The sequence below is a fragment of the Triticum urartu genome, chromosome 6A, assembly GCF_056163025.1.
Source record: "Triticum urartu cultivar PI428250 chromosome 6A, HENAU_Tu73, whole genome shotgun sequence".
In the NCBI taxonomy this organism is placed as follows: Eukaryota; Viridiplantae; Streptophyta; class Magnoliopsida; order Poales; family Poaceae; genus Triticum; species Triticum urartu.
In genome coordinates, this window is record NC_141878.1 from 528,566,631 (window position 1) to 528,593,478 (window position 26,848).

At 46.8% G+C, this 26,848-nt stretch overlaps 2 protein-coding genes across 2 annotated transcripts; one reads left to right on the forward strand and one right to left on the reverse strand.

The window, feature by feature from the left end:
* The first annotated feature begins 10,604 nt into the window (after positions 1-10,604).
* Positions 10,605-14,925, forward strand: LOC125514666 (formin-like protein 16). Its single transcript, XM_048680008.2, has 2 exons — positions 10,605-12,253; positions 13,341-14,925. Exons 1-2 carry the CDS (start codon positions 10,986-10,988, stop codon positions 14,797-14,799), a joined length of 2,727 nt encoding a protein of 908 aa, XP_048535965.2. The 5' UTR covers positions 10,605-10,985; the 3' UTR covers positions 14,800-14,925.
* Positions 14,926-15,000: 75 nt separating this feature from the next.
* Positions 15,001-26,505, reverse strand: EMB25 (DEAD/DEAH box helicase). Its single transcript, XM_048680007.2, has 16 exons — positions 25,954-26,505; positions 24,447-24,622; positions 23,955-24,068; positions 23,567-23,675; positions 23,400-23,486; positions 22,918-23,036; positions 21,461-21,638; positions 20,723-21,322; positions 20,362-20,640; positions 18,579-18,785; positions 17,933-18,277; positions 17,068-17,304; positions 16,363-16,583; positions 15,672-15,771; positions 15,435-15,581; positions 15,001-15,211 (listed from the first exon to the last, which is right to left on the reverse strand). Exons 1-16 carry the CDS (start codon positions 26,458-26,460, stop codon positions 15,113-15,115), a joined length of 3,525 nt encoding a protein of 1,174 aa, XP_048535964.1. The 5' UTR covers positions 26,461-26,505; the 3' UTR covers positions 15,001-15,112.
* Positions 26,506-26,848: the final 343 nt, after the last annotated feature.

Sequence of the window (26,848 nt, forward strand, 5' to 3'; positions counted from 1 at the left end):
CTAATGCACAAGTAAAACTCGAACAAGAGAACGAACTAGGTAGTTCAACTTAAGAACTCCGGTTGCAAAGAAAGAAAGAACCGAACAAAGAATCAAACGGCGAAAGAAAACAACTCGGTTCTAGCAAGTTGAAACTAGGTCAAAATTTTACTGTAGCAAAAGCTTGTTCAAGTTGATTAGATGGAACGGCGGTTTCGAGACGAAACTCCAGGCGCTTGAATCACCTGATTCCGATAAACGAGCGAAAAGAAAGACTAGAAAGAAGATCGGATCTGAGATCGCGATCGCGGAATAAATCCGACGAAAAGAAAAAGAAGAACGGTTAAACGAACGGACGTCATTAACCTAGAAGAATCCGGTGATCACGTTCGTTAGGACGAATGGTCCGGCGAACGGTCCAAAGGCAACTAAATCGGAGAAGAAAACGAATCCGATCTAGGGTTTCGAAGAAGAAAACCGAACGAAAAACCGATCTAGAAAACCGGAACGGTTTAGAGAAAAAAAGAATCGGAACGATTAGAAGAAAACGATCCGAGAAAAAGAGACGCGGGGCAACCTCGGCGAGGTCTCCGGTGAGGGGCTCCGGCGGCGGCGGCGTAGGGCGGCGGCGTGGGCAAGGTGCGGCGGCGGCGGTGACGCAGGGCGCGGGCGGCGGCTTAGGGCGGCGCGGCGCGGGGTGTGGTGTAGCTCTAGGCTTTGGGTTTGATGATTTAGAGGGGGGGTGCTTGGGTATTTATATGGGTGAGGGGAGACAAAACTTGGGGTAGGGGACAAGAAATAGGAGAGATCAACTAGGAAAAGAAACGAAATAAGGAAAGGGGAGGGGCTAAGAATCCTACTAGGATTCGGTTTAGAGCAAGAGGCGAGGCGGCGGCCTCCTGCGCCAGCGCTAGGCGCGCGCGGCTCCCTGGGGGCGGTGGCCTTTGGCCCGGCTGGGCCTTGGCCTGGCCGACCTTGGTCCAGTTTTTTTTGTTTTTTTAACTGATTTCGCGCGCAGAAAAACAAAAAGAGAACTAAATGAACTCCGAAAAATCTAAAGTAAATTTTCTCCGACTCCTAAAAATGAGTCGAACAAAATGAACTTTTCTCCGGACCTAAAATGCAATTTTCGAAAGCGCGCATTTTTCCCTATCCAAATAAAATGCGAATAAACTCCGGCAAACAAACTTTGATCTATTTATTAAATCTTCATTTTTTCTCAATTTTGGGAAAGTCATATTATTCCCTCTCTCATATACTTTAACACCGGAAAATAATTGAAGATAAAATAAATAAATCAAATGATCCTCTTTTCAAAATTCGAGAAAACTCTCAAATATGAAAAATAACGAAATCTCCAACTCTCTCCGAGGGTCCTTGAGTTGCGTGAAATTTCTAGGATCAACCAAAATGCAAGTAAATATGATATGCATGATGATCTAGTGTATAACATTCCAAATTGCAAATTTGGGATGTTACAAACCTACCCCCCTTAAGGTGAATCTCGCCCTCGAGATTCGGGTTGGCTAGAAAATAGGTGAGGGTGGTCCTTGAGCAAATCTTCCTCTCTCTCCCAGGTGGCTTCATCCTCTGAGTGGTGGTTCCACTGAACTTTGCAAAACTTGATAACCTTGCTGCGAGTAACTCTACTGGCAAACTCGAGAATCTTGACTGGCTTCTCCTCATATGTTAAGTCATCCTTTAACTGAATCACTTTTAGTGGCACGGTATCTCTTAGCGGTATCTCTGCCATCTCGGCATGACATTTCTTCAGCTGAGACACATGGAATACGTCATGAACTCCTGACAGTCCCTCTGGTAATTCCAACTTATAAGCGACTTCTCCCATACGTTTCACGATCTTAAACGGTCCAATGAAACGCGGTGCTAACTTTCCCTTAACTCCAAAGCGCTTAACTCCTCGAAGTGGGGATACTCGGAGATAAACTCTGTCTCCAGTTTCGTAAACTATCTCCTTGCGTTTTGAATCTGCGTAGCTCTTCTGCCTGGACTGGGCTACCTTGAGCCTATCGCGAATCAACTTAACTTTCCGTTCAGACTCCTTAATCAAATCTGGTCCAAAGAACTGACGGTCTCCAACTTCGTTCCATGACAACGGTGTCCTGCACTTCCTTCCGTATAAGGCTTCGAAAGGTGCCATCTTCAAACTGGTTTGATAACTGTTGTTATAAGAAAACTCCGCATACGGCAAGTTATCATCCCAACTAGATCCATAATCTAGTGCACAAGCTCTCAGCATATCTTCCAAAATCTGATTGACTCTCTCGGTCTGTCCATCCGTCTGTGGGTGAAAAGCTGTGCTGAACTCTAGTCTGGTTCCTAAAGTTTCATGCAACTGATTCCAAAACTTTGAGGTAAATTGGGTTCCTCTATCTGATACGATACTCCTCGGAACTCCATGCAAACAAACGATTCTAGTCATGTATATCTTTGCCAACTTAGCACTGGTGTAAGTGGTCTTAACTGGAATGAAATGTGCTACCTTCGTCAAACGATCAACTACTACCCATATCGAGTCATAGCCTGCTTTTGTCCTGGGTAGTCCTGTGATAAAATCCATGCCTATCTTATCCCACTTTCATTCGGGTATCGGCAATGGTTGTAACAATCCTGCTGGCTTTTGATGCTCTGCCTTTACTCTCTGACATACGTCACAAACTGCTACATATGCTGCAATATCCTTCTTCATTCCGGTCCACCAGAATGTTTCCTTCAAATCCAAATACATCTTGGTATTCCCTGGGTGAATCGAATATGGTGAATCATGTGCCTCTTGCATAATCATCTTCCTGATCTCCGGGTCATTGGGCACATAAACACGGTCCTCAAACCATAGGGTATCGTGCTCATCCTCATGAAATCCATTTGCTTTTCCTTCGCTCATTCTCTCTTTTATAGAAGCAATCTCCTTGTTAGATTTCTGAGCTTCTCTGATCTTATCCATCAATGTTGACTGAATCTCCAATGCTGCTACATAGCCTCTTGGAACTATTTCCAAACATAGCTTACGAAGGTTTTCTGCTAACTCCTTTGGTATTTTCCCCGTCACTAGGGTATTGACATGGCTCTTACGGCTCAATGCGTCAGCTACTACATTAGCTTTTCCGGGATGATAATGCAATCTCAGATCATAATCCTTGATGAGTTCCAACCATCTCCTTTGTCTGAGGTTCAACTCCTTCTGAGTGAAAATGTACTTCAAACTCTTATGATCCGTGTACACCTCACAATGATTTCCAATGAGGAAATGTCTCCACGTTTTCAACGCATGCACTACAGCTGCTAACTCCAAATCATGCGTGGCATAATTCAACTCATGAGGCTTCAGTTGTCGTGATGCATACGAAACAACTCTCCCTTCCTGCATAAGCACTGCTCCAAGTCCTCGACGTGAAGCGTCGCAATACACCTCATAATCCTTGGTCTGATCTGGCAAAATCAATACCGGTGAGGTAACCAATCGTTTCTTCAACTCCTGGAAACTAGCCTCACACTCCTCAGTCCATTTGAACTTAGTATCCTTCTTCAACAATTCAGTCATAGGCTTTGCAATCTTTGAAAAGTTCTCAATGAATCTCCGGTAGTATCCTGCGAGTCCAAGAAAACTCCGGATCTCTCCAACTGTTGTTGGTGCTTCCCATTCGGTTACGGTCTCAACCTTTGTGGGGTCAACTGCTATACCTTCTCCGGATATAACGTGTCCGAGGAATCCAACTTCCTTCAGCCAAAACTCACATTTGCTGAATTTGGCATATAACTGATGTTCTCTTAGTTTCTCCAAAACCAAACGCAAATGTTCCTTATGCTCCTCTTCATTCTTTGAATAAACCAAAATGTCATCGATGAACACTACGACGAACTTATCCAAAAACTCCATAAACACTTTGTTCATCAGGTTCATAAAATAGGCAGGTGCGTTAGTCAATCCAAATGACATAACGGTATACTCATACAGTCCATATCTTGTGGTGAATGCTGTCTTAGGTATGTCCTGCTCTCGAATCTTCAACTGATGGTACCCTGATCGCAAATCGATCTTGGAAAACACTTTAGCTCCTTGCAACCGATCAAACAGATCGTTGATCATCGGCAGTGGGTACTTGTTCTTAATGGTTACTTCATTCAATCCCCGATAATCAACAACCATCCTTAATGATCCATCCTTCTTTTCCACTAGAAGTACGGGTGATCCCCAAGGCGAAGAACTTGGGCGAATGTAACCTTTATCCAATAACTCCTTAATCTAATTCTTAATTTCCACCAAATCATTTGCTGGCATCCAGTACGGTCGCTTCGATATTGGGCTTGTACCTGGCAATAACTCAATCAAAAACTCAATGTCTCTATCCGGTGGCATGCCTGACAATTCCTCAGGAAATACATCAGGAAAATCCTTTACCACTGGTACTTCCTCCTGCACAACTCCTGTTAGGCAGTTTACTTGTGTCCTGTTTGGCACATGCCGGGATACATACTTGATCCTTCTTCCTTCTGGTGTGGTAAGCAAAATTGTCTTACTGGCGAAATCGATGTTTCCTCCATACATCGACAGCCAATCCATACCAAAACTCACATCCAACCCTTGGGATTCCAGAATAATTAAATCCGTTGGGAATACATGCCTTCCTATACTCAATGGCACTTGGAAACATCCTTGTCTGGCCATGTATTCTGCTCCTGGCGAGCTTACTAGCATAGGTGTTTTAAGAATCCTAGTGGGCAGGCTATACTTTTCCACAAATCCCCTTGATATGTATGAATGTGATGCACCAGTATCAAAAAGAACGAGTGCAGTAAATGACTTAACCAAAAACTTACCTATTACTGCATCGGGCTGATCTTCAATCTCCTCCACATTAACGTGGTTCACCTGTCCCCTATTGAAAGGGTTCGGCTTCTTCCCAGAGCTTCCATTGCCATTTCCATTCTGGCCTTCGGGACATTCATTGGCATAATGTCCGGTCTTCGAACACTTGAAACAGGTGACTTGACTCAGGTCTCTCTTGGTTGGGGTCGATGGGGTGGTCCGGTTCTGGCCGTTGCTTCCTCCATTCCCATTACCATTCTTGTGGCCATTATGGTTGTGCGAGCTACCTCCTCCATGGGTGTGCTGAAACTTAAATCCCGGTTTAGGGGTAAAACGGGGCTTCTGCTGGGCTCCAGAGTTATACTTCCCCTGTCCATACTTCCTCTTACGGTTCTCAATCTGCTGTTGCTTCCCTTCAATCATGATGGCACGATCTACCAACTCCTGGTAGTTGTTGAAACTTGCTACCATCAACTGCATGCTTAGTTCATCATTCAGTCCTTCCAGAAACTTCTCCTGCTTAGCTGCATCCGTAGCAACGTCATCTGGGGCATAACGGGCTAGCTTACTAAACTCCTCCACATACTGGCCAACAGTCCTTCCTCCTTGGCGTAAGTTGCGAAACTCACGCTTCTTTATGGCCATAGCTCCTGCTGAAACATGGGCAGTGCGGAAAGCTTGCTGAAACTGATCCCATGTGACAGTGTCAACTGGGTAAGTGGCTGTGAAATTCTCCCACCATGCTGCCGCGGGTCCGTCAAGCTGGTGAGCGGCAAACTTCACTTTCTCACCATCCGTGCATCCTGCAGTGGTCAACTCCCTTCCTATCTTGCGGAGCCAATCATCTGCTACTATTGGCTCGGTGCTACTGGAAAACACCGGCGGATTCAGCCTAAGGAAACGGGCTAAGTGGTCAACAGGTGGTGGTGGTGGTGGGTTGTTGTTGTTGTTCTGCTGGTTCTGGACTAACATCTGCATCAATTGATTCTGCTGCTGGATCAACTGAGTGAGCTCCGGTGGAAATCCATTGTCACGTCTCGGAGGCATTTGAGGGTTTAGAAAAGACGAGATATAAGAATAGAGGGGGTCTAAAGGGAAAACACTACCCATATGCTCATGAGGCAAATGCACACAAAATCACTTCAATCAATCAAACAAGGGCTTACAAACGGTCTATCTATCGCAAAAGTGCTCGACTATAATGTGTTTACATGGGGGGAATACTACTACTATCTGGTGGTCATCTAGAAATTTGAACCGGTGGAAGACTCCATGATATCTGCTCCAGCTTCGTCTTCAAAGTCGGGTTCACTTGGATCCGAATCGGTGTCGTCGATGATGATGTAGTTGTCCGGACATGCGACGTACTCGTCGTCCTCCTGGGATGCTAACTTGCTCTTGAGTTCTTCAATCTCCTGCTTAAGATCGCAATTGTGCCTTGCTAGAGCTACGATCTCGTCCATGTAGTCCTTGCGTGTAGACTTCAGTTCTCTTTCTAGCTCGATGATCCTTGCCTTCGCATTCTTCAACTCTACCATATCATTGCACATCTGGTTCTCGTGGCGTCGAATGTGCTGGTTTAACTCCTGGATGAAAGATGCAATGGATCTATCCTTCTTGGTGCTGACTAACTCCCATTGTTCATCACGGCGTCCGCAAATCTGGTAGATGGTGTCCTTGAGGTCTTCTTGATAAACTTCTCCAATGCGTCCTATGGTGATATGAGCGGCCATGCTCCTTCCCAGACTCCAGGTTGGTGCATTGAAAACACTATCTATGGGCTTCGTGATTGGCGCGAATGTCCTTCCCGGAACGTGAGCGTGAATCTTCCAGCGCTCCTCTTCAGGCAGAGTGGCGTTGATGGTTCCCGTGAAGCTTGGTAATCCAATGTTCAGGTACTTGGTGACTTCCTTCAGGTGAAATCCAAAAGGTGTGCCTTCATCCGGTTGAGCGTACTTAATCTTCGCATGCGTCATCCTAATAGAGTAGAAAAGATGAGGACTTAGAAAATGAGAAGAGAAGGGTAATCTATGGCTTTAACTTAGTGGTCGTGTCCTACAGTCAGTGTGTGCTCTGATACCATCTCTGTAGCGACCTGACCCGAATGGATCACGTCTACTGTGCTACGGTGTCATCCCTGGATCAGTAATGCTGACACCACACAGTACATCGAGGTTTTATAGCAGAGTTGCAATCACACACTTATTACATCGATGGCTCAAAAAGAACTTACTACAATAAATATGGCTGAAGGCCATCTAATAACGATAACAGCGGAAGGCTCGGAAGATAAATGGGTCCATCAACTCCAGCGGCATCACTGAGTATAGAACCACGACATAAAAGCTCTCAATCGTCGTTTGAAAAGTCTGCAACATGAGAAGTTGCAGCCCGAAAACGGGTCAGCACATGGAATATGCTGGCAAAGTAACACATAGAGAGTAATGGAATGAAACAGCTATACTATATGCATATATGGCTGGTGGAAAGCTCTATGGTTACAGTTTTTGCGTAAAGCCAGTTTTTCCCTACTGCAAAGGAATAAATTTTAATTAACTATCATGGTGGTTGTGAAACATTGAGAATGGTTGACAGCATTCTCAATCCCAATTAAAAATAATTAAAACCCAATAACATTAATTAGAGGTAACATGTTGAGATTCACTCGATATTCAAGTACTAGATACTCAAGTTGTCCATAACCGGGGACACGGCTAATCATGATTAGTTTGTACACTCTGCAGAGGTTTGCGCACTTTTCCCCACATGACTCGATCGCCTCCGTTTGTTTTCTCGCACTACATGGTGTTTGAGAAACGGATGACCGGGACATAGTCTTTCAGAAGCACTAGCACCTTACATGTGGGGTAGACCGGTACACCTACATCCCCTACATCTGCTAGTCCACCCCGTAAGAGTTCGCACAACTTAGTCAACTATGCCAGAGCCCATAGTAGCATGTGGCTGCACACGGAAGTTTCTAGCATGAAAGATCTTATGATCCCTTTAAGCCTGGGTGGCGGTCCGAAAAAAAACAGGCAAGTCCTGATAGACATCAGGTGCCTCAATCCACCCAGATGTGTGTTTAAGTTGCCACCTTAGATAAACCATTAAAATTATCAACTCACATCTGTCATGGATATCACTCACCCAATCCACGTCTACTAGCATAGCATGGCATAATAAGCGAACGTAGAAGTAACTCCCAAGGGTTTCATAATAATACAGGTAATAGGTACTACCTCATCTACTTCCCATCCCACAATTTAATTAGATCCTAATCATGCAATGTGTGAGGATTGATCTAATGCAATAAAACATGGGTTGTAGAAAAGGTATGATCAAAGTGTTACTTGCCTTGCTGATGATCCGCGAGTCCTAGGGTTTCGAAGTAACAAGCGGTGCAATCCGGGTAATCTATCGCAGACAAACAACAAGCATACAATAAGTACTCATCTAATCCGGGTAATCCTAGTGTTTGCCTGGATGGATGACGTTCTCTGGGTGGTCTCTGATGTCGAAGGTCACCATTTCCTTGGACCATGCGAGCCGCTTGCTGGTCGCCTTTTTCGCCATATAGATCGCGCATCGCGCGAGCTTCTAGTTTCGGCGTGTGTCCCCCGTTGTGAATATCATGTTCACAGAGGTCTCGTGGGCAAGCTGGCGGTTTGGCGAAGCCCTAGCCTTCTCCTGTCGAGCGGTGCTCCGCTCATATTCCCATGCGATGTGGTTCGGGCCGAGGTAGGTTCCCACGGCCTTTCCTTGCTCATTGTAAACGAACTCGATCGTCCTGAAACGCATGTAGTCGATGAAGGGTGGGGGCGAGACATCGAAGAGTCGTCCCGAACTATCAACGACCAGCTCGAAGGAGCCGAACGTGAAGGTTTGGCCCCTCAAGAACTTGTCGACTTATTTTTGACTCTCCGCACCGGGTTAGGTCTCCGACCAACGTCACCCGTGCCTGGCGCGCTAGCTGACGAAGTGAAATGCCGTCAGATCCCTCGATAGGGTTCATGACGAGGTCGAAAGTATCAGGACGGAGTCTGCACACACAGTTTACCCAAGTTCGGGCCTCCAAAAATTAATACCCTACATCCTGCTTATTCTTGTTATTCATGGTGAGGGGATACCTCGTGCAGAGGATTAACATGGTGTATGAGATTGCTACCGAGAGTTTCTGGATCTAAGATTGGATGATTTAGAGGATACCTAGATCTCCCTTTATATAGACAAGGAGGTCTAGGGTTTACAGGGTCGCCCGATGCGATCTTCGTCGCCGCCGCCCTTGCCTTGGAGAACAAACAGTGGCAAGGTCGGTTGCTTCTGCCGTCTGGGCCCTGGCCGCCGACCCATGTCCTTGTCTAGTCCGGCCAAGGCAGGTACCCCTAAGTCGTGGCCCCGTCAGTCGTCCCCGCGGCGTCGGGCGCCGAAACGGAGGCCATTTGCGCCTCCGTGGTGAGACATGAATCCAAACAGGAGGGGCGGCGTGCTTGCTGCGTGAGGCTTCAGGTGTGGCTTCAAGCGGAGGTGGTTGCCGCAGCCCTCGCGACGAAGACAGACACCGCAGACCGCGACGCAGAGGAGGCTTCGGCAGCCCGCGAGGCGACATTGAAGGAATCCCTCTGTGCTTGCATAGCCGAGAAAGCAGTGGGGGAGGGCGTTCAAGGAGATGGCAAAAGACCAAAGCCTGGCGATCCGCGCCATGGCCGGACTGCCCCCCCCCTCCCCCCTCCCCCCCCCCCCAAGGAGGAGAAAGACGAGGACGGTGACGGATCAGACAGCTCCGTCTCCATCCGTTTTGCGTCTTCGACCGCTACTGCCGCAAGGACGACACGAAGGGCAAGGCTGGCCGTGATAAACTTCTCCTGTCATCGTTTTGTTCGTAGTTTGTAAGGCATGTCAATTTTTGGTAGTCCGATGACATGTGTTTAGCTACGTACGTACGTTGCATGAGCTGATATGGATTAGAGCATTCAGTTTAGATGCATCCGGTGATGGAGGAGAAATTTTGTGTGGTGTCCGAAATTTGATACTTGTGTTTATAGATGGTATATAATATAACAGTTTCTTTTTCTCAAATACTAGGGAAATCTTGCTGCCGAAATACGTGGTCGCCGCGCTAGCCGAAAACCTAAAGTAAGAGGCGAGGGGCAGCAGTCCGCAGATTGAGACCGCTACCATCCCCACGAGCAATGCCACCGCGCGTCACCGTCAGTCAGCGCTAGACCGCGGGCAAATGGCATGCATACGCAGCACCTACGGCGCGCCCAAAGCGCCGGAACACGGCGAAGCAAGGGCTCTCCAAAAACAGCCTCTTCCGCGTGACTCTCCTAAAACCTCCTGGGGTGATTACGGTCACGAAGCCAACGTTCGGCCTGCAGGACAGGTTTTTGGACGTTTGGCGTCGTTGCGGCACTGGCCACTGGGCGACGACGATCCGCCAGCTCACTGCGGCTGGCGTCGTCTCGTCTGCCAGCCAAATTCCATATCGCGATCTCGGGTTTCGGGAATCCCGCCCGGCCGTCCATCAACCACGCGCGTCCAAACCAAACCCCACCCCACCCCACCACTCGCGCAGATGGTTGAGTTGAGCCAAGCACAGCACCGCAGTGCGTTCATACCGGGCACAAAGTATAGTGCATTTGGAGCGCGTGGGGGTGGTGGTCCGGTCCGCTAGCTCTGTTGGCCGGTGGCCGCGTGCGGTCAACCGTCCGGAATGAATCACGGAGCCCGCTGCGTCCGTTCCGCGTCCGAGCAAACAGCCAACGAAACAAAAGGAGGGGTAGTAGATCAGCAGCGCAGCGCATGCAGCGCAACGGCGACGGCGGCCTCACCCGACGCGGCGCCCGCGCGGTTTGTTTTTGGCTCCTCCCCTTCCCTTCCTTCCTCGCGACGCCAGGCAACGCGTCTTGGCTTCGGTTCCCGGACCCGAGCGCCCAACCATCGTGCCGCTCGGCCGGACCCAGTAAACAAACAAAACCCAACCAAACCCAACCCGAACAAGTCAAAACGCACCACCACCAAGTCCCAACCCAGCACAACAATAACGCAGCCGCCGGCAAGGCAGGCAGCACAACTGCGGCACCAGCCAGCCAGAGCAGAATATCGATTCCGCAAGTCAATCCTCACCTCCGTCCGTCGCGTTTCCATCCTCCCCTCCCCGCCCCTGGCCACGGCGATGGCTCCGTCCCCTCTCCTCCCCGTCCTCATCCTCCTCGCCGCCGTCCTCTGCCCCCTGGCCACCGGGCAGCCGCCGACGCAGCGCAACGTCCAGACCCGCTTCCCCTCCACGCGCACCCCGGCCGTCGCCGCCCCGCCTCCGCCGATCGTGCCCCCGTCGCCGTCCCCCACCAGCCCGGCCGTCCTGCCCCCGCAGTCCGCCTCCTCGTCCTCCTCCTCCTCCACGAAGCGCAGCGACATCGCCGTGGCCGTGGTGAGCACGGCGCTGAGCAGCTTCGCGCTCTGCGGCCTCGCCTTCTTCCTCTTCCTCCGCCACGGCAAGAAGAAGGAGCTGACGCACGCCACCGGCGGGAACGGTCACTCCAACCGGCCCCAGGACGCCGCCCTCGCCGGGAAGCTGCCGGAGAGGGCGCCGAAGCGGCCGCCCCGCGGCGGCATGGTGGACGAGAACGGCCTCGACGCGATATACTGGCGGGAGTTCGAGAAGGAGGGCGAGGGCGGCGGCGGCAGGGGGAGGAAGCCCGCGGGGGGCTGGCGCCCGCCGCAGCCGCCGCCCCGGCAGAGCCGCGCGGAGAGGTGGCCGGAGGCGCAGGGGTCGCCGGCTCCCTCCCCGCCGCGGCCGAGGAAGGGCAAGATAGATCAGGAACCGCTCATACCCAGGGGCTCCCTGGACTCCGCCTCCGCGGTGTTCGACGAGTCGCCGCGCCCGCCCAGCGCCAGCTCCAGCTCGTCCTTCTCCGTGGCTGCCCCCGAGGCCTACGCGCGGCCGCCGCCGCCGGCGATCGCCGTCAGCTCTATCCCCCGCCCGTCCCCGCCACCAGCCCCTGCCGCCCCACCAAGCGCATCGGCATCGCTGGCGCGCCCGCCAGGAAGAGGAAGCCCGCCACCACCACCACCACCAATGGCCACCACGTCGCCACCACCAGCGCCTAAAGGCCCACCGCCGCCACCAGCGCCTAAGGGTCCACCTCCTCCACCAGCACCCAAAGGCCCGCCGCCGCCACCAGCACCCAGAGGCCCGCCTCCGCCACCGCCGCCCGGAGGAAAGAAGGGAGGGCCGCCACCGCCCCCGCCCCCCGGTGGAAAGAAGGGAGGGCCTCCTCCGCCGCCTGCCTGGGCGTCGTCCTCGAGGCCACCGGCGGCCCCGGGCGGGCCATCCGGCGCAGACGACCTGGCGAAGCTGAAGCCGCTGCATTGGGACAAGGTCAACGTGGCGGCCACCGACCACTCCATGGTGTGGGACAAGCTCACCGGCGGCTCATTCAAGTAAGCAGCTCCTGAATTAAACGCCCCCGCTTCTCATTTCAGTTCACCATTGCCGTAGCCCGTATACAGACGTTTAATTCTCTCTGTGCTTCTCGTGCATTACTACTGGGTACAGTACCGGTCATTACTGATTGCATAGGAATGTAGTGCTAGCTACAGCACGAACAGTGAGTCATGCATGGATGGAACCCTGAACCTTGACGAAAGCAGGACCATCAGGCAGGCATGAACCGAGAAAATCCCACTAGCATTACGTTCTCTGAAACATCGCTCGATTAGCACCCTAGCTGAGTTACTTGCAGCATAATGGTAGCTGTAGTGTGCAGAAACTGAAGATGACGCGCGTAGTGAGAACTGAAAAGGCCCTGAATGCGCAAAAAAGGGGCCCTTTTCGCTGGCATGGCAGCCATGATCGTCGGCGGATTCTCCGATGGGATCAGGAACCCAGGATGTCGCTTTTCCGGTTTACTCACGTCGCAGCATCCTCGAAAGGGCGCCCGACCCAAATCACGGTGCCTTTTTGTGCGCGTATGTTCTCTCTGGATTCTGGAGCCCCTATTGGCAAGCCACGATAAGGACAGACGGCCACCTTTGGCCGTTCTCTTGGGGGGGGGGGGGGGGGGGGGGGATTCGTGGAACGGGTATACGAGTTGGCGCGGCGTGCTTTTCGTTGAACGAGCATGAAATTCAATTCACATTTGCTTTGCTATCTACCTTGACAGAATCAACCGTATACTTATGATTTTGTGCTATTGTTTAGCTTGTTTGATCGCGTAAAGAATCTGGATGGGGACGGGTCGCTGTAGCCCCAGTTCCAAAGCAATGATGGGAGGATTTAGGAGCAGGATGTGGACGCCTTGAACCCGGTCAAGATGTCACCCACTTTTCTCCGTCAGCTTGCGCTGGACATTATTAGCTCTGCCACGTCACCCATCCAGTCATAAGAGAATCATACCTAGTGACCGATTGGATACATGATTGGAAACTATACTAAGCTAGTGTTCAGAAACTGGGGTTTTTTGTTTTCCAGCTTTGTGTGATCGATTCAGAACGTTCTAACGGTGTTGTTACTCTGACGTGTTTGCAGCTTGGATGAAGGCACCATCGAGGCGCTGTTCGGCACCGCGGCGGTGAACCGCAAGACGAAATCCGCGGACGCCAAGGACGCGTCGAGCGGCCTCGGGCGCTCGACCTCGGAAGAGCAGATATTCCTGATTGAGCCACGCAAGTCGCACAACATCTCCATCATCCTCCGGTCCCTCACCGTGGGGCGGGACGAGATCATCGACGCGCTGCGTGATGGCAACACCGAGCTCGGCACGGACGTCCTCGAGAAGCTGTCCCGGCTCAGCATCTCCAAGGAGGAAGAGGCCACCATCCTGAAGTTCTCTGGGAACCCCGACAGGCTTGCCCCCGCAGAGGCCTTCCTTCTCCGGCTCCTGCTCGACGTGCCCAACCCGTTTGCCCGTGTCAATGCACTGCTATTCAAGGTAAACTACGGTTCTGAGATTGCTGTGCTCAAGCAATCGCTCCAGACCTTGGAGATGGCGAGCCAGGAATTGAGGACAAAGGGGCTGTTCTTTAAACTCCTCGAGGCGGTGCTCAAGGCGGGCAACCGGATGAATGCCGGCACGGCGCGGGGGAACGCGCAGGCCTTCAACCTCACAGCACTGCGCAAGCTCAATGACGTGAAGAGCACTGATGGAGGCACCACGCTGCTCCACTTTGTCATCGAGGAGGTTGTGCGCGCAGAGGGGAAACGCCTTGCTGTCAACCGCAACTACAGCGTCCGCCGCTCTGGTAGCCTCTCCAAGAGCAGCATTGTTGGCGGAATTTCAGCAGCTGGCTCCGCTGGCCAGGGGCCATCACGCGAGGACAGGCAGAACGAGTACTTGAACCTAGGATTGCCCATTGTTGGAGGTCTCAGCAGTGAGTTCGCCAATGTGAAGAAGGCTGCGACTGTGGACTACGATGTGACTGCCAATGAATGCGCAATCTTAGGCAACCGACTCGTGGGCATCAAGAAGCTCCTGGAGACCTGCGGGGACGATGGATTCTCAAGAGGGTTGAGAGGCTTTGTCAATGCTGCGGAGCAAGAGCTGAAGGCACTGAGTGGAGTGCAGGAGAAGGTCCTTGATCTGGTTCAGCGGACAACGGAGTACTACCATGCAGGTGCTACCAAGGACAGGAATGCTCATCCCCTCCAGTTGTTCGTCATTGTGAGGGACTTCCTGGGGATGGTGGACCAGGCATGTGTGGACATCAAGAGAAGACTGCAGCAGCAAAAGAAGCCAACACCCCCATCATCACAGCAAACAACAGCGGCGGCCTCGACGGCCGCTAAGGGGCCAGCTGAAGCCGCTAAGGGGGCAGCTGATGGTGCTAAGGCGGTGGCTGGTGGTGCGGCGGCAGCACCACCGGCTCACAAACCGCCACCAGAAGAAGCAGATAGCAAAAGGAAGAGGGTCATGCCAAGATTCCCAAACTTGCCAGCGCACTTTATGAAGGACGGCGCAGACTCAGATTCAAGCAGTGATGAGGAATAGAATGTATGGAGAGGTGTAAATGGAGATTGTTTGCATTGGCTTGAATTGGTTGTTTTGGAGGTTTAGGTTAGCTGCAGACTGTACATAAGGAAATTGTTTATGTTGGTTCTTTTCTCCAGTTCTTTACATGAGATCCATGTCGGCAACAGTAGATACAATTACATATATCCAGAAATTGAATTTGATGTGCAGATATCAACAAACCATAAAAAAAATGATATTTTAGCTAACTGGTAACCATTTGTCCATGGTACAACAAAGAATTGCCTACCTACAACAAATGACCAATGCGGTACTTACAATTTACAGGCTTTCAGCCAGCAAGCTCACTTAGCGGTACTCGATCCATGACGCTGCAAGCAATTTGTGCATTTTTCTGGAGAACCGGATCTATATCTGGCAATTTTGGAATCTGGAATATAACACAGCGAGTATTATGCAATGTAATGCAGATCATAGTATAGTATAATCGAGCTTAAGGACTGTAAGGTTGCCCAGAAAAGTAAAAAAGGAACAGTATTAACATATCATCGAACTTAAGGAACAAAACAAATCAGTACATATTACCATGAAAATTGACAACAAAATTAACAACACGTTGGAGATATACAGAATCTGCACACCCAATAACATACCTGAGCTAGTAAATCCATCGTTCGTCTCAGCAGACGGGCTAAATCTCCATCATCCATTGCAGAGTCCATCATTATCTCCCTCCATGTCAACCCTGACGCCCAGGCTTCAACCATTCCAGCAAACTGGGTATCTATTTCGCAAGGTATCTGTACGCCAAGAAGCAAGTGGATGAGAAAAGTAACAAGGGCAACTATTGATTTAAAGACACAGGAGAATAGGAACATCATGTGCCAAACCTTTACGCCATGTTTCTCTTGGAGATCGAGGAGTGAGTTTCTCTGCTCTTCTAAATAGTTTATGACACCAACAACAACTGAAGATGGTTCATACACAAAACTGCAAAATTTTAAACAATCACCATGGTGCCTAAGAAAACACATGAGGAAGTATTTTTATTCAAAAACGTTGACAATTTTTGGGCTGGAGATTGAATACACTGGAGTTCTCACTTTAAGTAAATGATAACAGAAACTATTACTGGCTGCACCTTCTATGGTATCACTTTAAGTAAATGATAACACAAAATATTACTGGCTGCACCTTCTATGGTATGAACATATTTGTCACTCAATAGGCCACGGCAATATATGGTGACAACTGATTGGATAAACATTTTTTATTGATGATGAAGCATATTGATCAACCATTGGAGAGTTCAGTTCATGTACTCGTGTAAATATTAACTGCATCAATACAAAGCTTATTTGGGGCAGCAAATATGCTGGTCCGCAATTTAGCACAGCACGTGGGATTGATGGTCCAATTGATTTATATTATATGCCAGTGTATTTCCACAGATTCGGGCCACAACATGAAGGATAGGGACAGCTGTACAGGTATAAACATGACATAACAGGAGGCTTTACAAGCCAATAGCCATAGCAAGTTGTAAGCATGAGAAATAGGTGCCGTTGTTGAAATGTGTACCTGCTATTCTTCCAAGGACGAAGTTTGATCCCTTCTGACACTAAGCTTCCACACACTGCTGCCAGTTGAGATGGCTTCAGATCCAAAAGGACCTTGTTCCTAAGAACCATAGCAAGCCAGAGTTCGTTTTCCCCTCGTATGGCTGCGGCCGTTTCACCCAAAGGATAGATTACTTGGGTGTTGATATCTAACACTCTAGCCTCTTGTATGACTTTGCTAATCTGGTAAACATCCATTGAGAGAATCAAAAATTAATGTCTGAGAAACTACTTACCGAGGACAAGCATAAGGCTGTAACTTAGTATTGTGCAATCATACTGGTTATCCACAAGATCCTGAATGCTTTCACCAAATCATGGCATTTTATAGAGAAACAGCATATATTTTCAACAAAATATTACACATGAGATGGTTCAGAGGGAGTGTTTAATTAGTGTAGTGGAAGAATGAAAGGTGGTCAAGGAGCACTGGCTGGGGCTGAATGGGGGCACGATAGGAAGCAACAGGACATGCTACAATGACTTCAATATATTTTCGGTCTCATGTGGTTCAGTTACGTAGTTAATTAATGCATGAAGTGGAAGTAACTAACTCAATGTACTCTATACATATAATGATACGATACAAAAAGTACCAGAGTGCTTTCAACAACTATATAGTTCAATTAGATAGGTTCATCAAACATATAAAAGCATACATGGTTACCTGCAAAAATTCTTTCCAACCAGTTGGTTCAATTTGCATTATGCGTCTAGTCAAACGACGGGATCTAGCTTCCAAACGCTCAATCTTTTCTTTTGTAAAGTTTCTCATGTCGATGATCTTTTGAAATTCTCTAAAACCCTTAGTACTTCTGATTGTTTTCTTCAATTGTGAAACCTTCCTCCTCTGTTGCTTGTGAGATTCTACAGCGGCCTGATGTTCCTGGGAGAATCGTTCCACCTGTGAAGAAAGAGTAACAAAAAAAAGTTCAATGCTAACAGAAATGCAAGTTGCAAGTTCAATGCCAAAACGTCAACAGAACTGCAAGTTGCTAGTTCAACGCCAAAACGTCAACAGAACTGCATGCTAAAACGTCAACAGAACTGCAAGTTGCAAATGATAATGCATAACTTCATACCAGACATGATTTGAATAGCATTAAATGATAATATATGAAATGAGGATGTGCATGTTACGTTGGTTATCTATTAACATTAGAAGGAACTGTCAGTACTCAGTAGCAGTGTATTACTGGTCTGACGACATGATTGACCAACCTATTAGAAGACACAAATGAAAAGAACTGGCAGTACTACGGTATATTACTCCTAGAGTCATATGGTCCGACCACTATGATTAAACAACCTATTACAAGACACAGATGGGAGAAATGAACACTTAGTGAATCTTGTGAGAAATCAATATCTTTTAAAGATAGTACTCCCTCCAATCCAAAATAAGTGTCGCAGTTTTGAACTGGGGTTAGTTCAAAACTGCGACACTTATTATGGATCGGAGGTAGTAACAGATAACTCTAATTTACAATAAAAGCACGAAATATTGGGAAAGCCAAGGAGTAAGTGCAAACCTTGTCGTCTTCTGAGAGGCTATTAAGCACAGGAACATTTAGACTCCACGACCATGTGTCTAGGGATCCGTCCATGCATAACAAAAAACCATGTTCTGATTTTGCGATTTTATCCCAGATCATGTCTTCACGCAAAAGGAGCTGCTTCAGGGTTTCTCTAGGGAGTGGCCCACCCTCCACTGAAGGAACAGCAGGTAGACCTGTCTGGTAAACAGTTTTTATCCATTTTTCTGTGAATAGATACCATGAATTATCTGAACTCAAAGCAACATAGTATGATGGGCAAAGAAGTTGTCCCTCGTTATCAAATTCCTGCTTGCCTGGACCAATAGAATCATCTTCCAGCTGCAATAGTTATTTTCATAAGAACACACGAGGAGGACACTAGGACAGAAATCACAAAGACAAAGTGGTAGAGAAAAACTTCAATAATTCATATCTTGGGGCATGTCTAACAAAAATGTAGATATACAAACAGCAAAGGATGTAAACTACTGCGGTTCAGAACTTTCATTTTTGCAGTATCCGATAATTAATGCTTGTCATTTGACAAGAACGTGCACAACAAGAGACGTAAACAATCCCAAAGTGAAACCATGAAGCTTTTCCCTCTACAACTCTCATGCAATGAAACTTACTCACTCACCATGCTGGCAATCTTTTGATCATCAAACGAGCTGAGGCTTCCAATAAAAACAGCAGGAATCGTGTGGTGAACTGAATCTTTATCTTTATACTGCAAGCACATGAAAGGGAGGTGACCACTTTCAAACTCTTCTAATTGAGTTTTCCATGCAGCCATTCTCTCTAGTTCCATCCTCTTTTTCAGTTCATTTCGTATCTTCTTCTCTTCCTGAGGAACAAGTGCATAGAACATATAAGGTCTAATAATACATCATAAGCAGTACCTCGGTCAACAAGTTATGAAAAAAAAACTTTAATTATGTAATACCTTCTACTCGAATTCTTGGAAGTGTCCATGAGTTAAAAGAGACTGGGTTTTGAAGTTGATGGATCATTTTAGGTTTTAAATTTTAACATTTATAGGCAAAGCCATATGTCAATATTAGCATGCTAGGTAAATTCAAGTGCCCACATGGTGGGGGTTTTCTAGAGCACGAAGGATGGCTTCACATGTTTGCATTAAGATAGAAAGGGTTTCAGTGTGTCGTTTTGGTTTGTTGTAAACAAAACAAAAAATACTCCTCAATTGCCAATGAGATGAATTGCCCGGCAAAAGATCACCAACCTAATCCTAAACTAAGCCCTGAAAGAAATAGAAGTTGATAGAGACACTGAAACAAGAGGACTGCTCAAAACAAAAGGGGGCACACGTATACCTTAAGGAGAAAATTCCTTATTTGACACTATCTTAAAATCTGCTTCCTTATTTGACACTGGAAAAGTTTTTCTTCCCTATTTGACACAAGTTCTAAATTTTATTCCCTATATGACATTTCCGTCCATTTTGAGCCTAAATGACACCTGAAAAGACTCTTTTGCCCCTCATGTGGTATGTGTGTGGGGGGCAATAGCGCACACACGCAGCATCAGTGCGAGGGCAGGAGAACACACGCAGCAACACATACACATGCACCAACACACACGCACGCGCACACACACGCAACAACATGCACGCGCACGTGCACACACACACGCAACAACACGCACGCGCACGTGCACACACACACACACGCACACACACGCAGCAACACACATGCACGCGCACACACACGCAGCAACACACACGCACGCAGCACACACACACATACACACACACGCACGCAGCACACACACACATACACACACACGCAGCAGCAGCACACACGCAGGCAGCACATAGGCACGCAACAGCACACACACACGCGCACGTACACACGCAGTAGCAAACACACACTGCAGCACACATGCACACACACATGCAGCGGCAGCACACATGTGCGTGAGCACCCACACACGCAACAGCACACACGCGCGCACACACACATACCGCACTAATTTAGGACTAGTGTCAAATAGGGAAGAAAAACGTTTCCAGTGTCAAATAAGGAACCAGATTTTAAGACAGTGTCAAATAAGGAATTTTCTCTTACTTAAGACCGTCTTGATTTTAACGTGTTTCCTAATATGTCGTAAACTGCGAAGGCATATAATTATTTTTGTAAACATGAAATGAAGTAATGATACAAAGAAGAGCTACATGCACTATATCCAATTCTTAAAGAACCATGGTAGTGTGTCAGCCCAAAAAATCGATGGAGATCATGTTTATCTGTCATTAATAGAAAAAAGGCAGCCCGGTGTCATTAATACATTGACACAAATAATTGAGCATTTATAAGTGGAACTGTAAGAATTTCAGATACGTTAGATGGATTTCCATGTTACTGAATTACTATACATAAACCAGATCAAGCAATGAACATTACCTTTAACTTGTTTTGTAGAAGAGAAATCTCAGCATAGTCTTCCTCGGATAATTCCTTCCTGCATTTCCTGTCAATGAATTCATCTGTAATTTCTGAAGAGAGGTGTTGTATTTCTTTCTGAATTCTCTCAAGCTCTTCTTTAGCAGCAACCATTACATTGCTCCCAACATAATTCCCAAAGCTTTGCTCCACTAACTTCCGAGCTTCTTCCAATGTTCTTCCAGAACGTTTAGCCTTAACATCACCTGATTCTTTCTGCTTATGAGTAACTTTCGAACCCTGAACGGCACATTCCAATCCATCAGATAAGGAATACGAGAAAACAAGAAAATATGCAGATACATTACAGCAAGATACATACAGCAAGGAGATTCAAAACCATCCCGTATGATGCGGTAAATTGTGAAACAAGTGGCTCAAGTCCAGCGAAGATAACATCACAACATTCTTCAGGCCCTTCATTAGTAGTCTGAACAAGAACAGAATGCCCAACTGTGTCGATCCCTCTCCTTCCAGCACGACCTGCCATCTGGAATAGGTTATTTGGGGTTAAGAGCTGGCGTCCGGCATCAATTCTTTTGCTGAGAGAAGAAATCACAGCTGTCCTAGCAGGCATGTTGATCCCAGCAGCAAGGGTTTCTGTTGCAAAGACTACTTTAACAAGGCCACGTTGAAACAGTTCTTCAATAAAGGACTTCCACAGTGGCAAGCAACCAGCATGATGAGCAGCAACTCCTCGCAAGAGTCCTTTCACAGCGTTTTCCCGGACAGCATCAGGATATTGCATCCTGAACCTCCTAAGTTCCAGTTCAACTTCACTAGCCTCACAATCATGCAGAAGTCTACAATCCTCAATATATTCAACGGCTGCATCACATCCTCTTCTACTAAAGATAAACCAAATAGCGGGAAGCATGTCGTTTTCCCAAAGCTGTGACAATGTCTCACGTATTAGTGGAACCTGCATAGTGATGTAATCAAGAAATGACACCCATTAGTCATAGCACACTTTAATCTGACATGGTCTCACAAAAAAAACATGAGCAGCTTAAAGTCATTATGCGAAAATGCATGTCATAAAAGTGAGTCTAGTCCATGCCTGGGAACGGCGCATATTGGTGACCTCGTGCTTGGACAATTGAACCTGTTTTGATATGTCCAATGGGCTTCTATTACCTTGCTCATTTTTATTTGTTCTAACCTTCCTCTTTCCTTTCACGTAATAGAATTCACTTTTTGGAGAAGATATGTTCTGGACGTGAGACATTCTCAACTTCCTGTATGGGTAGAACAAAAATGAAAAATACATGACTTAGCTTTGGTACAAACATAAATAATGTGCATGAGGCAATACTGGAATGCGCAAGAGATATCCTAGAATGTTTCTTAAAATGCCATCCAGTGTCATATAAACCACAACGGTAGCATAACCAGCTAATGGTATGGATGTCAAAGAATTATCAGTTTTCATAAGGAATGAATAAGTATACAACATAAGCAACCAGATGGACTTTGAAGAAATCATGTATGCCCTTGATACTTCCAATAAAACAAAACTCGACCAACAGGCTCTAGCACCGGCGGCATGTTTAATAACAGGTTAGGCCTCGAACGAGGGTAGGCTGGGAGCTCGCCCGCCTCTAGCCCACCGAACGGCGTTCGGTTTTCATACTACCAGTAATAACAAAATATGAAATAAGATTGGTCATGACTATCAAAGCAAACTTTGTCAGAATCAGCATCCAAGACAGTGGTAAGTAAGCAAATACTTGTTTTCTTTATTTGCAGGCATTTGACCCTTCACACAAAAGGGTATAAAGTATATGATAGAAATTAGATAAACAGCCAAGTACATTTCCAGGAACACTTCTGATAATCTAAAAAATATTAACCCGCATGGACATAGCTAATGGTATAAGCAAGGCAGACCTAAGTAGGCCCTACTAGGTTCAGATAAACCCTCTTATTTAGCAGCTGAACATACTGTACTTAGAGCACACCTGTTTCCATTTAAGCTGCCTTAAGGTGCAGCTATGTCATCGCCAGATGATCATGGGGTTAATATGTTTTGGGCTTCATGACTAAATGATTACTACTCCCTCTGTCCCAGAATATAAGAACGTTTTTGACACTATGCTAGTGTTAAAAACGTTCTTATATTTTGGGACGGAGGGAGTAATAGACATTAAAGTGCCCTTTATACGTCTTGTACCGGACTAATCTTGGTAACCGTTTAGTAAACTGCCGACTTGACTACTGGACAATTGGTAATCACGCGTGCACGCGCACGCACGCACCTAGAGAGAGGTATAGAGGAGTTAAATTTTCAGTGAAGAATATATGGTTAACTTTTTGGCAGATATGATGCAACTATTTAGATCAATCAATGGAAGTTGCCCACATTCTGATGGGATGGTCCAATTTATCAAAGGGGGTGAACATGGTTAAAACAAACAAACGAGCTGGTTGCATATCGTTATTAAGAGTACTTCTTTATATGCATGTTGATTTGGAAAGTAAGCCAGTTTATGGTGCCAACAAGAACAAGGTGACAACCTATTCATTTTCTTTCCCTTTCCATCAAGAAGTGGTAGAAGTGCAAATTTCTTCGAGAAGTGCCAAGTTAGTGGAACGGGGCGTTTGCTCGATGTCACCAGCTCCGTTTTCCCATGGATCTACAAAAAGACAGGCATAAGAACTGATTTCGCAAGTACAAAATCATGTGGTGCCAGAGCAGAAATAAAGGAAAACTACAATGTGTGGGCAGCATTTGCACAAGCATGAGAATGCTAATGATCACAGTAAACCAAAAATATATACCCGCATGTGCTTGTGCATGTATTTTCTTTCAACGAACTGTGCAAGTATTTCTGGTGCTTCATATACAATCATTACAATAGGAAGTGGAAAAACTATTACACCTATGATGCTACTGCAAAATGGGGAGCGAGGACAATACGATTAATCCACTAATCATGTACCATCAATGCAATAGAAAATCAATACAGCAAAATATGAGAAGTGAAAGCTACAGTTACCTGACCAATCCAGCCAGCTAATTCATCAGGATTTGCAACAGTGGCAGACAAGCATATAAGCTGGACTTCCTTTGGACAATATATCACCTAAGATGTGGCGAAAATAGTAAGTCAAATGACCAATATAAACTCATGAAGACGAACAAGAGAGTAATAAAGTAGCATACTGTTTCTTCCCAAACAGTTCCGCGTGAGATATCACTTAAGTAATGGACTTCATCCAAAACAATGACATCAACTTCAAATAATCTACCATCGGATGCTGACATACCAACACTGCAGTCCAAATAAAAGATGGCGGGATTCTTTCAGAAACAGGACAAGCAACATCAGTTACAACCAATAATTAACTACCGCTAAAGCCTAATCTCCCCGCACCCCAACCCCAAAAACATGAGTAGCTAGAAAATAAATCATGCTATTCTCAAATGCGAAACACTGAACATATATATACTTGTTCGTGCATCTGCAATATTTGCTTCCAATGGTGGAAGTGGAAAATTATTAAACTAGTAACAGTATGCTACAGATGAATACTTGTTCATGCATAAATACCTTTGATACAGCATATTACGCAGAATCTCTGTCGTCATTATTAGGATCTGAGCATCTTTATTGATAGCAGAATCTCCTGTAAGAAGACCAACATTATGATCACCAAATGTATTCCTGAAATTATTGTACAATGGCAATGTGTCAAAATAAATGCATTACTCAAGAGTCTGACCATCTAGGAAAATTATATAACAGTCTCAGCCTTGCACTAATCAAATAAATACTCCAACATCTGAGCTGATGGAATTTTCCAACAGTCATAAATGTTCTCCAGTCAATCATGTGGATGAGTGAGCTGACACGAGTTTCAACTTACACCTAAACTGATAATTTGCAAGGCTCGCTGTCAGTTAGGACTTGGGAGCATGAGGATGTCACTAAGATGATAACTCTAGGCATGTCCCAACTAACACAAGATAAAAGGTAGTTCTTGCAGGTTTCAGTCATAAATCTGTAAAACAAATGGCATGAATCATGAAAGTGGAATTTTACCGGAACTCGCGGAACTTCTGATTTGACAAGGCCTTCAACGGTGTCGTATAGAAGAGCCGCCTTCCTCTGGCAACTGTTGCCACAGCTGCAGCTTCAGCGATTAGTGTCTTCCCGCTACTTGTAGGTGCAGAAACTACTACGGACGAGCCTCTTAGAAATGCTTGTATAGCCAGGCGCTAAAAGAAGATAGGAAACAGTGTAAAAAAACATGTTATATCACTCCAAAGAATAATCAGGAAGGAGTGTTCACTGTCTCATCTCTATGTGTAAAACAATATTAGCATCAAGCTTTAATACTTTTTCTATTGCCGAAGGGGAAGAGGTGGATTTGTTTGAAGAAAACCAAAGCAATAATTTTACCCCCTAACTATTTCAGCCAGTTAGCTTGAAATGGACTCAACATTACAATTTCAACACAAGTAAGCTAGCTTTTTATCAAGACATGACAGCCTTAGTGCTGCTCATTACGCAAAACAACTTGAAAGTAGCTCATCAACTAACAATGCCATCTGAAATAAATAAAATAGATGGTATAAATTGCAGTGCTTAATATGAACCAGACAAGATGGCCCCATCTTAAGGTAAATTGATGATATAATTGCAGTGTGACTATATGACCCATCCAAGATGATCCCATCTTAGTAAGCTCCCTAAGAAGAGAATATCTCCAACATCATCCTATAGCACAAATTACTGGAAGATATCTACCATGAGAAAACACAGTAGAAAAGCAAGAACTCCGTGCTTATCAGTCATTTACTGGTCAGGCAACTAAGTTTTTTTGCATAACGAGAACATGATATTATTTGTGAGCTCCATGATGCCAAAAGTTAGGAAGTGTATTGCAGTAGACAACACAAGAGATGTCCCCCGTGTAATCACATGTATCTAACTAGCAGATTGGCCCGCACAATTGCATGGTTTACTGTGTTGCAGTACCGGTACAAAACTTTCTTTGCGATTTGATTTCTGAAAATTATATTCGCAAACAAAATACAGCTGCGGTATCTGATCATATGTTTAAAGCATGATTTCTTTATTTGGAGATATCTGTCCCGTTATGTGAATGAGCGGATTGAGTTATAACTTATAAGCAGTGCTACCACCTCTTTTTTATTTCCCATTTTCTGATCACTGCGTTTCTAGGCCAGCCATCGAATCTAAGTTTTTAAAATTTAGGTTCAACTAATTCAATGCTAGATGTTTCCCAAATTATTATGTAGCATCTCGCCCTTCAAATTGGGGTCCACAAAAATTAAGGGTTAGATGGTTTAAATAAATTTTTCGCATGCTGATCTCTTTTTAAGAGGATTTAAATCAGCTGTCGACCTTTTATTAGCAAGTAAGATGGATGGATTCGACAAACTAGATGAAACTTAAAATACTGGCACTGCTAGAGCTCCAAATGCCAACCATTTCGGTACTCCAAAATCGATAAACTCCCACCAAAACACATACGGCTTCAGTGTGTAGAACCAGAATTAGCTCGTCCGCGCGAGTCAGGTACCTGAAACTTGTCGATGGGGAAGTCGTAGATCCCGGCGAGCTCATTGTAGTCGATGATATCGTCGCCGAACTCCCGCACCTCGGCGACGAGCTTGGCCACCTGCTGCGACTTGTACTGCTCCGACCGCTGCCTCCGCTCCGCGGTCTCCTGCCGCGAATCCTCCGCCGCCGCAACCCCCTCCTCCTCGTCCTCGCCGCCACTCTCCTCCTCCAGCTCCTCGTCGCCCTCCCCGTCATCGTCCTCGTCGTAGTCCGCGTCGCGGATGTCTAGCCCGTCGTCATCCTCCTCCTCCTCGTCGGCCTCCTCGTCGTCGTCCTCGTCGGACACCGGCGCGGCGGCGCGGGAGCGGGAGCGCGCGGAGGGGCGGTGGAGCGGGGCGGCGTGGGCTTGGGCTTGGGCTGGGCGGCAGGGCAGGAGGAGAGCGGGCGGTGGGGTCTGGGGTGGCGCGTGGCGGGGCGCGGTGGGGAGCGGGAGGAGGAGCAGGAAGTGGGGGGCGAGGCAGTGCATGGCGGGAGGGTGTGGTGAACGGGTGATTCGGCCGCAAGAGGCGGGGGAAGACGAGATAATGCTAGGATTTTAATCTTCGGTCTTGCACATGGTAGCCGGAAATGCGCCAACGGCCTGGGTTTACGCCATGCGAACGGGTTTACGGTTTTGGGGTGATGGAGGCCATGGGCGGGAGAAATTGTTGAGACGTTACTTGACCTTTGAAAATGTTGACAAATAATCCATCATCCACACAAATAATCAAATAACAAACTCCCGTCGGTAAAGAAGAGATCTTGTTAATGATTATTTGGATGGATAATTGCATGTCTTTAATATTTTTATTATTTTCTGATGTTTGTCGTGTTATCATGATTGAAGATGAATAGATTGAAAGTTTTCCGCCAAA